Raw genomic sequence first — 13,998 nt, 5'->3', positions numbered from 1 at the left:
TAAGTTCTTCTTTTGACTTGCAACAAGAGAATAAGTACAAGAAAGTCTAATGCACTATCTCCAAAGTTTCATCTTTCCTTTTCAGTTCATTTGAGATTCCTTGCACGGAACAATAAGCCAGGAAGACAGAAACGATGGCTTAATATGGCCTACTCTTTTCTCATGCCCAAATATGTCCCACTTATGCCTCTTTGTACATACTGCTATTTGTTCTATGATTTGACTTTTGAATATGAAACTAGTACTAGATATACTATAAACTAATCATCACCATCCTTGATCCTCCTAGTAATTTGTAGAGCTATATGTATTGGATTGAAAATAAAAGATTTTCAAGGCACTTCTATTCTTATTGAATAAACAGACTGCATATGTTCCATTTACTGCGATTTGCCCTTTCTTAATGACCTTACTCACAGAAACCTTCTAGAAACCAATCTTGTAGTATTTGTTAACTTGTTCAATGGCTGTGTCGTTTGTCAGCTGTACTGACTTGCTCATCCCCTTGAATACTAATGCGACTTCGTCGTCTGTCATGGAACTCTAATTCTAAATTTTTAAGATATCAAGATGTTTGGGCACCTTAACATCTTAAACTGTCCCAAATATAAGTATAACAATAATAAATTCCACATATCAAGAAAAACTCATCGGTTCTGATTTTCATGGCTTCTTAATCTTATGCAACTAAGTTCCTAATCACAACCTCGGAGTTGACCTTTGACCAATGGAAGATGAAACATTCACTGGGAGCTAGCTCACAAAAACAAAGAACAAAAAACAAAAAACAAAAAACCAATGGAAGATGAAACATTCACTGGGAGCTAGCTCACAAAAACAAAGAGCTTACCCTCCTAAGAAACGACAAAGAGCTTAAACATAAATGTCATTTACTATGGAAAACCATATACTTAATTTTAACAGGGGAAATGATATCTTTTGTAATAATAATTCATAAAAACGAGACCGTATTTTAAAACGACAATAACATTGAAAAAAAAAATGATATTGCAAAACGATAATAACACGGAAAACCAGCGAGTGGCAGCAACATACAATAAACGACAATTACCCGAAAGAAAAGAGGACATTACTACGACAAGATGTCGCCGTCGCAGTGACAACAACGCACGAATTCACATAGAGAAAATGACAAGAACAATTAAGCGACAATGAATTGAAAATTATTCAGTGGAATGAGTAAGTCCATTCGAGCGACAAACACACCGGATTTGAACGAAAAGATTGCTGCGGTTAGCATCTTAGTTCATCAAGAAATGGCGGTGGCCTGTGTGGAGCTATCTCAAGGTGCTTGGTGCTTTCTTGGTCCTGTTGTTCATGGCTATCCAAGCTTTTCTCGGTGTATGAATGTCGTCGTTTGTCTTTCATTCTTCAAGAACAACACCTCTCAGGCTCAACAGGGCTTTTAATGTTTGCCTATTTGGAGTGGAAGTACTTTCTTTCCAAGTCATGATGTTAGCGGGAGAAGTGCGTAGATTTAGATTTTTACTTTTTATTATTAATTAAAATCCTTTTTAATCAAATAATTATATAAAAGACATTAATTAAGAGTAAAACGTAAAAATTTAGAGTCATGTACTTTAAGAGTAAGTTTAACAATTTTTCTTAGGCACATGGTTTAGTTTTATCACAAATAATCGTACGAGAGTTTATTTTTCTTTATTATTTTTTTCATCTCTAAACGTAGTCTTGTAGCCCAACCATACAAATTAATCCTCGAGGATCAAACTTCGGATACTCTCTGTTGAAAATATATGTTCAATGATAGGCATTGACATAAGACTGGGGGCTAGCTTTTTTATTTTTTATTTTTTAATATAGTGATTCTAATTTTAATATAATAAGTATGTATATAAATTAGACTTAATCTCTCTTAAATTAATAATTCTTTATATTTTATTAAGTCAATCATGTGTTACATATATAAATAAAAACTATTATATATATACAGTTTTGGAATAATCTTAATTAAAAAAATTTGACCCCTACTGATAAATTCTGATTGAGTGACTGATAATAGGTCTGTTAATAATCTCAATCCAGAAGGATAAAATTTGGTGAGCAGGCGAGTACTAGTTCTTTATAATTTTCCTTGGAGTCCCTTGAAAATTTTCTATTCCTCATATATAAGCTGGCAAAGCAAAATGTTAGGCCAAAAATTACACTTTAGCCTCGTTCGTTTTGCGGATTCGAGTTTTTAATTCGAGTTGAGATATGACATTTTTTGAGAGCTTTTAACTGTAGCAAAAAAAAATTAGATGTGACATTTTCTGAGAGCTTTTAACTGTAAAAACTTATAACTAAAAACTCAAATCGATGAAATGAACGAGACTTTTTTGTTTCATTACCAATTTTGTCACATTTGTCGTTAGTAACTGAGCAATGCCACTCACTGGTGACTTAATAGTGGCAAAAGTTTATAGGTCTTGTTCCGGAGGATCTAGCTAAAGGAGAACCAGGAACGAAGACCTTTTTTCCTTTTTACACCCGACTTTTTAGGGTACTATCAGGTAAGGTGAATTCAATAATAGACGCCAGTTGACATTCCAACCTCACTTCTCCTTTCAGGGCCTATTCACTCAGCAAACTCTTGAAATGACAGAAGCTAACTTGAGTAAAGCTGAAGGCAAGAGAAACAATTGAGGCAAATCTAGACATAATCAACACAAAGGTACTTTACCTCTTTTTAATTTTCATGGTAGATTAGCTAAACTAAGAAAAATGAAAAAAGAAATAGCATTGAAATATATTTATATTGACCAATCAAAATTGCCCCCCAGGGTCTATAATTGCCTCAAAAGGTCTAATATCAATACATTTTTAGAACTTTTGAATAAAAGTCAAGAAGAACTTATAAAAATTTAAGATTTTCGAATAGAAGAGGTAAAACATATATTGGGCGTCCTAGGATTTGGGAAAAGATTATAGTCGCCAAAAAGAATTGGTAAAGTTTGATATGATATCTGCGCAGGGCTCGGAAGACCCTTCGCTAGCGAGGCAGCTATTACAGAGGAAGAATAAGAGGGAATGAGTACCGATGAGACAAGGACAACTATGTAAGACTTACGTATATATGGATGCGTGATATAACGTTCCTCTTTGTAAAGTATAAAACTGTCCTTGATGGATTCGTGGTAAAATCCATCGACAATGCCTTTTTTTATTTTTTACAAATTTTAAATGATAAAGAGATCAAATGGTATAGAATTCTTTTATTGGTAGATTGGACGATTAGAAACATGACTGTTTCTCTTAGCTGTGAAACCCTTTCCTTTCTTACTCAATTAGTTCTTTGTGCTGTAATTAAGAAAAAAAAGATGCTTCTATTCAACGATGTTGAACTCTTTCAAAGACCTACCGAATGAATTAAACAAAAGCCACTAAAAATCAGTATGGATGAGCGGGGTAAGTTAAGTTGACCGGCTTAGTAATTGGTGGCCCTTCCCTACCCCTGTTCTGCTCGGTTTTTAAGGGAAAGGCTTGGCCTATGGCGGCCACCCTTGCTCATTGAGTGCTCTACCTCGGGCCATCGACATCATATGCTCTGCTGAAATGGATCTTGTGGAAAACCAGCTATATCTGATCTTGGGTGCACCAGCGAGATATACACGAAATACGTGAAGAATCATCATTAGTACTATCATACTTGTCGACCATCGATGAAAGCATGCCTTGGAATAGCCTTAGAGAACCATGCTAAGTTACACCAGTTAACTCTAGGTTTAGGGGGTCTCAAATCCTCCCAAGTACGCAGAAATGGAAAAGCTGCACCTACTTAACCATTTAACTAAGACTAAAGCCCTATCCCCACCAATCAAACCAATCACAAAACGCATTGCAGAGAAGCCCAAAAGTATGCTTTTGCTCACTCTGCAAGTAAGTACAAACAGGGCAAAGAGGCAATGTCGCCCACCCCTAAAGGAGATCGGCGAGCCCTTTCTCGTTGGTTGGGTGAGCGCATCTGATGAAAAAGTCCTTTCCTAAATCACTTCCCGTTCAGTTGCTAAAAATAGAGATAAGCCTACAAAATGAGATTGACTTCCACGAATATGCAGGCTAGAAAGATACTATTTTCCACGAGTCCTCAAAAGGGGAGAAGAGGCAACTGCCGTAGAATGTACCACACCCACGCCCACGCCCACGCCCACGCCACTTTCCTCACCAAAAAGGGGGAGTAGCATTATTGACCCAATGATAAACCACTAACACCTTTGTCGCTGGGGATCAAAATCTGACTTGAAGGAAGAAAGGAGCCCTGGAGTTTGCAAAGAGATATATGGTGGATAATGCAAAGAAAAAAAAAAAAAGGATTTATTGCCGTGGTAACAAAAATGTAGTGTTCTGAGGTATATCAAGATTTAGTTTACGGTTCATATTTCATCGACCAATTCTTCTTAATTCACATCTTTGTTGAAAGAATTTTTTACGTTGGAAAAAATAGAAGTCCTACTCCTATTAATATAGGAACAAGAAGTGAGATGAAAGTTATAATCTAAAAGCATTGATATATATACATATATATTCCATAAAAATAAATAAAAAGTCTTTTTATTTTTATCTTAATTAATTGGTTCTGATTTTCCGGCTTGGAAAATTGTGCAAAGGCTTCTAATTTTGAGAATTGTGTCAATTTCAATTTGCCAGCTACTTGCTTCATGGCTTTAATTTGAGCCATAGATCCTACTCTAGAAACAGAAATACCCACTTTAATAGCAGGTCAACACCTTCCTGTGCAATTTTTTTTTTCATCCTTCCTGGGCATTCTCTGCTGTGTATGTAACGTGTATTTAGATAATATAGACGTTAAAACTCCCTTTTAAGTAGAAAGGGGGGAAAAAAAGAGAGATGGGCTTAAAAACCATCCATTTTTATATTCATTCTCTCCATCTAATAATCCCTCCACCTTCTTCCTTACAAAGTGTTAGCATTGCAATCTCTCTAAAATCACTGAAATCATTGTCTTAATTAGCTTACAATCTCTATAAACTCAGGCAAACAACAAATGGCCGAAAAAACCGAAAATTTTGACAAGACAATCACTGACATCTTCAACAAAGATGACATAGATGTTCCTATTAGCATCTTCAAAGTCCCCAACTCCATAACTTCTTCCAAACCAGAAGCTTATGCCCCTCAATTAGTAGGCTTAGGGCCTGTCCATCACTTGAGGCATGAGCTCCAAAACATGCAAATGTACAAGGTTGTGGAGGCCAAAAGGATTCACAAGGGATTTCAAAGCCTTGACTTTGAGAAACTCGTCGAGTTTCTTAAGCAGATAGCGGTCCCATCGGTTCGTGCCTCTTACAACATCTACTTGGATATGGAAGATGAAGTTTTGGCGTGTGTAATGGCCGTTGATGGCTTGTTTCTGTTTGGTTTGCTTTGCTGCTGCGGAATCAACATGGAAGCTCTTGCCAATTCCAGCTCTCTGTGTCACTTAGTTAACTTTGTTGGAAGGATATTGGCTCAGGAAACTGCCATTCAAGAAGCCATGATGCTCGAGAATCAAATTCCTATATTTGTTCTGAAAGTTATCTTGATCGCAGAATGCTCGCAAGTCTCACACCGGAATGAGATTGTAAGTAATCTTTTCCCAAAAATCTTGTTTGGATTTTGTGAATTCTTCTCACCATTTAAAATAGTGGAGAATTATCCTCTCTACAAGGCCATAAAACGTGCCCATTTGTTGGATCTTCTTTACCATTTGGTCACTCTCAAGCACTCGTCTGAATGGAATTCTAAAGAAGAAGAAGAGGAGTTGAGGTCAATAGAAGAACTATATAAGAAAGTAAGATCTGAAATCCTGGTTCCAGTAATATTTCCAATGTGCATGAAAACCGCAGTGATCAGTGATCAAATCGTTGACTTAGTAAAGGAGATAGCACCACCAGAACTTCAAAAACCCATTGAGCTTGTTCAAGGTTTACTTGAACTACCATGGTCAGACCTCATGTCAAGTATACCTTTAGCTGCAAAAGAAGAAGTGCCTGCCAAGGAAATTTCGTTTCCGAGAGCGTCGGAACTAAATAAATCTGGAGTGAAATTCTTCGTGGCTGATCACATCACAACCATCAGGTTTGATCCAAACACAGTCTCCTTTCATCTTCCATTCACCAGGCTAAATGTCAACTTTGAGGTTGTACTTAGAAACTTGGGTGCGTATGAGGCCATGGTCAAGTCTGAGAAAGAACCATTGATTCTAAATGGGTTTGTTGAATTGATGAACGGGCTTATAAAGTCTGCTGACGATGTTATGGTGCTTAAGGATCAGGGAATTATCTCCAAACCGGAGTCCATCAATGATGAAAAAGTCGCGAAGATTTTCAGTGAAATGAACAAGTTGATAGAGCTAACAAACACCCCAGATTTAGACATGGCCATTGAAGGGGTTACTAACTACTACAACAGTTTGTGGAAGGTGTCAGCGTGTAAATTCATGAACAAGTGGCGGCGGACCGTGCGGAAATGGTGCAAAGTTTTCGCTGTTCTCTTGATACTGTTGCTAATGAACATCCAAACCTTTTGTTCTGTGTTTGAATGTCCTCGTTTTTCCTTCAAGATCAACTACACCTCTGAGGCTCAGCAGGGCTTGCGACTACCTTCCTTTAGGTCTTATATGTAGCTTAATATTATATTGTTGTCGTTTACTGTTTATTATTTATCTTTGTGTTTGTAGAATTGTAGTCGTATTCCCATCTTTTGTCGTTTTTCAATTTATTGTCTCTTATAACATTGCCTGTCGTTCATGTATGTCTTCTTTATACCGCTGTTGTTGTCAATTTAATGTAGTTTGTTTGTCATATTCTAAATATTCTCCCAGGTTGTTATCGTTTTTACCCGGTCAGTCACTTTGCTGATTCATCGTCGTTTTTATCTTATTGCTCTGCAAGTAACTTGTCTACTTTTGTGTTGAAGTCGTTTTCTAAACCTTCTCCGGATCTCCAATGCGTTGCGTGTGTCTGGTCATTGTCGATGCCAATGTCGTTTCTCAAGCTTGCATTGTTGGATCTATATAAATAAACTTTCAAGATATCTCAGTGAGAAAGCTAGAAATTTTTGTTGGAGCACTGCAAAAGATACTAGAGATGTTTGTTTTTTTTATTTTATTTTAATTATCATGCTGGGTATAGATATCATTATTTATAAATAAAACGCACACATGAACTTTTACAAAACTTTTAGGGGAAATCAAATTTGAAAAAATGTGTCCAATGGGGGAAAGAAATAAGTGACGGGAAAACGGTAGAAAACATCATAGGCAGAATGACGATACCGACGACATTTTGCAAACGACCGTAACAATTAATACCGACAACATTGAAAACGACATCATGTTGCGAAATGAAAATAACATGGAGAACCGACAACATTAAAGAACGCCAATAACTAGAGTTAAAAGACGACAGTAGTACAATAAGAAGTCATCGTGAAAATGACAACAATACACGAAATCACGTCCAATTATAAAAAAAATACACGAAACCGCACCACATGATGGAGAAAATCACGAGAAATGAAACGACAATAAATTGAAAAAGCAACGCAACCATGAAAATGATTTTAAAAATGAACAATTTTATAGAAATTAGGAACGAGAATAATATTATTGAAAAACGATTAGAAAAAAGTCTCAAGTCTTAACCAGCTTAATTGGTTTTGTTAGTTTCCGAAACATGTGCTAATTTCCACAAGCTCTTGTCATTTTATCTAACCAACTTTTGGAAATTTCTCTCCAACTGACTCGATCGGTTAAAATATCATTCATACGTATTTTATCAAGTATGTCACCTTGTCCCGCTAATTTAGTTTGTGGCAGATATGTAGTGTTATGTGTATGGCTTTAATGATGGTGTTAGATTTGTCCATGTTGAAAATAAAGCAACACTCGAAGTGTTATTTTAGATTCTAAGATGAACCTCCTTTGTGTTTGCCTTAATCCAAGTCCCGGAATTGAACTGTGCGCGCGCGCGTCTGTTTTTATTTTTTTTAACTTGCAACATTATAATAAAAATATATTATTAAAATTTAGCATAAGATATTTATTAAAGATTTTTAATTTTTAAATAAACATTAATATATTATTGGAATAAATAAAATGAGTTGATTGGGAATTAATTTTTTTATTATGGTCATTTTAGTAAATTTACATAATGACAGCAGCTGCTGTGGAAAAACCCCTGACTTACTTCTCAAATTCTGCTATGGGGCAACAGTTTTTAGAAGCTGTCGGACAAAATCAAGTTTTGCCAAACACCTAATCTACTGTAGCTTCTTACAAAAATTAAAAACAACCTCTAAAAGTAATATATTCCCATGTTGGTGGAAGATATTTAAATAATATTACCAACCCTAATGAATTGATTAGAGTCCGTAAAAAGTCTCGTTTTAATTGTGGCTATTTCTTTAATAAGCTTGGCTTTTTGCGGTATAAAGGCTATTTGGTTTTGTCAAACAAATTTAACTTTGGGAGAAAGAGGAAAATAGACTAAGACTTGAGATAGATTAAAATTAATAGGCTAATAGTTTACATAAGTTAATAAATAGGCTACATTACTGTTTTCGTCAATAACTTGTCTGGTTATGAACCATAACTTGACAAGTTATTGTCCATAATTATCCATAACTTGTCTGGCTATGAACCATAACTTGACAAGTTTGTCCATAACTTATCTGATTATGGTCTATTAATCTATTAATTTTTATAACTAAAAATTGGCCTATATACTTTTTTAAACTTTTCATATTGACCTATTTTCTACTATTTCCTTTTTAACTTTCAATAATTAACTGGACCAATAGGTAATTGGCATATATATCACGTTTTATACTCCCCGTAAAATATCGCTAATATATTTAAGTGACGCTTACAAGATCTTTTTGATGATTCTATTCTTAACATTGATCTAAAATATTTTTCTTCACGAAATATGTCGTATATTACTACTCTGGTCGTATTGATCTAAAGAGGCCTTAGAAATCGGTCATTTTTGTTCTCTAATGCGTCACGTACCCTCTGGATCTACTGTATCAAGACGCCTATTTCTTTTACTAATTACCAGTACTATCCATGCTGAATCACGAGTCGTTCGATGAACCGTAGACCCGTAATTTTTAAGCATTTTCTTCCAACTGGTCATTATCATCATTCATAAAATAATTCCATCAAAACAAGTGTTGGATTTTTTTTTTTTTAAAATGAAAATCAAAAGGTATGCAAAAAGTTTAATAGCTTTCTTGACGGTTCTTTGATCTTTTCAATGCGCATCCATCTTCAAGAAAAATTACATAAGAAATCCAAAACTATTTAAGGCATAAATATAATTTCATAAAAACAATAACGATCTAGGTGGAAAGTTACGGTGATGACAGACTGCTTTTTCAGCAAATATAAGGGAGAATGTAATAAATTACAGATTTATAAAATTAAATATTAAGTAAATAATAAATTTTAAAATTATTTAATAAAATTAAATATTAAGTAAATAATAAATTTTAAAATTATTTAAAGTAAACATAAGTTTTGTACTTAAATATTTCATTTAGGATTAGTAAATTTTTTTTTTCATATAATTTTTCATTTTACGATTGTTAAAAAAAAATTTCTTTTTATGTAAATAAAGATTTTTTTTATCACGCAAGTTGTTTTTTTATTAATCGGAACATTTCTACAATAAATTACTATTTACTTTAAATAAATTTAAAATTTGTTATTTGCGTAGTTTAAAAATGTAGTATTTACTAAAATTTCTCCAAATTTTATATAATCCAATGCAAAATACGACCACACATCTATCATAACAATGACCGGCAAAAATTAAAATGATAAACATCACGTGTTAAAATAATAATCTAACCACCACATAAAATTAATAAGAAGGAAAACATACATTTCCTGCCCCTCTACGAACAAGGAAAACATACAAATTAAAAATTACTAATCTAATCATCACATAAAATTAATAAGAAGGAAAACATATATTGAGTTATAATTAAAATATTCATAATGTGAAATACGAATAACAATATACAGGAAAAAATATCCTACTTATTCAAAACAACTATACATTTTACTTTCAAGTAGTAGCATGCATGTCTTAATAGCTATTATAGAACCAACTCCACTATAAGGTGTAAAATTTGAAAAAAAAAAAAGTGTATATTAATAGTATTTTAAGTAAAAATACATTTAATCACGGAAATACATGATATATTCTAAATAATAAAAAACCAAAGGAGTTAAAACTTGAAAAGAACTATTTAAAAAAAAAAAAACAGGAGTTAAAACTTGAAAAGAACCATATTAAAAACAACAGAAACTTGAAAAGAAAAGAAAAAAAATAAAGCACTAAAAAATCACTAAAAAAAACAAAGGAGCTGAAAATTAAAAATGAATGGGAAAAAAATAAAGAACCTGAAATTCACCATTTTAGACCATTACATAATGAACGGTTGCTATTTTTTTATATTTAAGATTTAACAGGTATCAAAAACAAAATAAAAAACAAAAACAAAGAAGCACATAAAAGGCAAAAAAACAAAAGAAAAAAGAAAAGAGTTTGAAATGAATCAGAGAGAGAGAGAGAGATACAGAAGCACTAAAAAGTCTTAATATGACAGAAGACGAGCAACAAACAAATAAAAGAAGAAAGCAAAAGGCCAAAAAAATAAAAAAAAATAAAAAAAAAATAAAATTGAAACACCAAGACGGTGCATTTTACACTGCGATAAGTGCACAGTAGATATATATATATATATATATATATACTCTTTTAATATAGTTAGAAACAGAGAATAAACTCTTATTAATAAGAAGAATTAAACCCTTAATTCTCAATTAAATTCTGCACTATTTTTGGAATACAATACCTTGTGATTAACGTCTTTACTTTATTCTTTTTACTTTTTTAAGTTTGTTTGTGTTATTCGAGTGTTCATTAATTTCTTTAGATTATTTATTTATTCAATCCAAATTAATAATCTAGGAACATTTATTAAGTGTTGATGAAATTTTAGGTGCACGTTTTTTGAGCCATGAAAATAAAAATAGTATGCAAACCGTGTTTATTTAGTAAATGTTTTGGAAACGAAAATAAAAACAAAAAAGATTAAAAGTTGTTTTGCTTTTTTCTATTTTCATTTTTTATTACTTATCAATAGTATTATAATATAATAATTAATAATTATAACCAAACACGATTTTATTTTTTTATTATACTCAAAATAATATCTTAAAAAACTAACTAAACACAATTTTAAAATATGTCTCAAAATTATTTTTAAAATAATTTAATTTTAATTTTTATATTATAAATAAAATCATTTTAAAAATGTTAGGCCCTTTGTTTTGAGACACGTTATTCTACTTTTCTTTCTATGTTAGTAGTATTCAGTGAGTAGTCTGATATTGGACAAATATTAGTAGGTGCCGGCTTTTGTTATAAGTTATTGACTAACTGTTTATTTAAAAAAAAAAAGAAATCTACTAACTCCGATTTAAAAGAGTAATTAAGCATATTATACTGATTGGTCTTTTTCATAATTTGATATTTTCATTCGGAAAATATACTGATTGGTCTTTCATTCGGAAAGGAACTTGAGCTGTTTAAGAAAATTTAGCTTTACATTGGCTATCTCTTCACCTATCGAGGTTTTGATTTTTGACGTGTGGATCTCGTTTTCCCAACATGGTACGAAATATATCGATGCAAGAAATTTTTTTGACGTTGACAAAATGCCTTAAATAAGTTGATTGCCCCCGAACATTACGTGAAGATGCTTTCAGCGAATGACTGTTTTTGTAAGCTTTTCGTCAATTACTCGTCAGTGTTATCGAATTTTTAATTTTAAATTTTTACAGTTAAAAATTTTAAAAAAAATATCATATTTAATTTTTTTTGTTATAATTAATAATTTTAAAAAAAAGATAACATCTCAGTTCGAATTAAAAATTTGAATCCGTAAAGTGAACTAGGCCGAAATTACAAATACAAAAATGGTATTCATTTCCAAAGAAATAAAATCCAATAGCTAATAAAATGACGGATTCTATTAAATTGAGTCTTATTTATTCACTTGACGAGATTCACTTGGTATAAGTAGTAGGGCTTAAACTCAATAAGAATGAATAGGAGTCTTTTTGCTCATAAAATTGTTAAAGAAAAATATTAGTGTCATTTTTTTAATATTTTCTATATTTATTATTTAACATGTGGACTTTATTAACATAATATATTATTATTTTAACAAAAAAGGAGATAATAAAATTTACATATTAAATAATAAATATAAAAAATGATAAAAAGTGATAAAAATAATGATACTAATATTTTTTTAATTGTTAAATAGAAGCTAGCAAGTGATTTACGCCACGAATAGGTTGATGTGACCTTGGCTTAAGCATGGAGGTGTCTTAAGGCTGGTGGCCATACCGGTCTTATTCTTGAGCTGTCTCATGTCCCCTGATGTCATTTCAACAATGATGTTTAATTTTAGAATTATTTTCATTTTATGTGTATTTTTTTAAGAAAAAAATATAATAAAAAATTATAAATTATGATTCAAAATAAAAAATAAATTCAAAAATTAAAGTTCCCTTAAAAACAAATGACCTAACGTCTAAATGACAACGTCATCTACAAAATAAAATCAACAAGAAAAAACTGGTCACCTATAACGATATAAAGTCAGAAATTGTTTTTGAATTGTTTTTCAGTTTTGATCTTTGTTCTATTGCAGTGTTGAAAGTTACGTGGCATCGGGTGATACATCATTGTTCTTTCCTATTTATCCCACTAGTTATATATATATATATATATATGAAGATAAAACATCTGAATATTATATTTGGGGTTATGTTAATGCAATATTATTCCATTCAAAGTATCACAAAACTCTATTTGTGTCATTTTTTTTTAACAGTGATCTTCAAATTACTATTTATAATTTATTGACATTTTATAGTTAATTTGCTTATTTTTCATCCTTCTTGATCGTCATGATAGACTACTCTGATCTCACAGTCATATAATTGACTGACATACATTATTTGGCATTCAAATTAACTTCAAACTCGAGGAGCACATATTACCTGTTAACTAACTATTAAACATTGTCATATTCTAAGCGCAAATCTGATGTGCGATAACCATCTATTGCTTAACAGATAATCAGGAATGTAATTAATGCCTATCTTCTAAAATAAATTAAGTTGGACAACTTAATGTACGGGATAATTAGCACCTACATTATTAGAAAATCTAAATTTTTATCAGATAAACCCGAATTAATATTAGAGATAATCACAGTAACAAAAATAATTAAATGATATTTTTGATATTAGTTTTCTTAAAACACTAGGATTAAAAAATGATTAAATAGCATTGTTGTACTACAAACTTTCATTTTTTTTTTCATAAAAGACCCTGAACTTTCAATATTAGTAAGATGCATCATTAACTTTAAAATCAGTAACAATTGAAGTGTAAGAGCCTATAGTGGCATCAAATTGACAACTTAAGACACAAAATTTACACGTGATATGATTTGAAAAATGATAACTTTTGCCTTTTCATGTACTAATCTCATGTATTAAACCTTGATAACGTTTTTTAGCTGTTGAACTTCAGTTGTTGTGATTTTGAAATTCAGGATGCAATTTGGTGACAAATCTCACTGATGGTCACGTACACTATAAATAGCATCGGCGAATCCAAGTGTTTTGCTCCTAATTATAGCTCTTGGCCGACACGGTCACTTTTACTCCTCTATTCATTTTTTCTTTTTTTCAATTTTTTGGAGTCTAGACACATGAATTCGACATAGATTAAATCTTTATGGTTGATCCACAATCTAGGTATAATAGTATTATTTGAACAGGAAAAGGATAATTACATGAATGTGTAGTTTTATTTTATTCTGAACTCGTATTTTTTTACAAACTATAAACATAACTTTCGCATTTGAAAAACTTGATTTAAT

At 31.8% G+C, this 13,998-nt stretch overlaps 1 protein-coding gene across 1 annotated transcript; it reads left to right on the top strand.

Moving 5' to 3' along the window:
• The first annotated feature begins 5,023 nt into the window (after positions 1 to 5,023).
• On the top strand, positions 5,024 to 6,643 carry LOC21398247 (putative UPF0481 protein At3g02645). The gene has a single exon (XM_010112779.1). It carries the CDS (start codon positions 5,024 to 5,026, stop codon positions 6,641 to 6,643), a length of 1,620 nt encoding a protein of 539 aa, XP_010111081.1.
• The last annotated feature ends 7,355 nt before the right edge of the window (positions 6,644 to 13,998 follow it).

Source organism: Morus notabilis, unplaced genomic scaffold (assembly GCF_000414095.1).
Source record: "Morus notabilis unplaced genomic scaffold, ASM41409v2 Scaffold120, whole genome shotgun sequence".
Classification (NCBI taxonomy): Eukaryota; Viridiplantae; Streptophyta; class Magnoliopsida; order Rosales; family Moraceae; genus Morus; species Morus notabilis.
Note: the sequence above shows the minus strand (reverse complement) of the source record. Positions and strands in the feature narration are given on the sequence as shown.

What these genes read in the sequence shown, in the direction of transcription:
- LOC21398247 (XM_010112779.1), top strand. Translation starts at nt 5,024, where the DNA reads ATGGCCGAAAAAACCGAAAATTTTGACAAGACAATCACTGACATCTTC.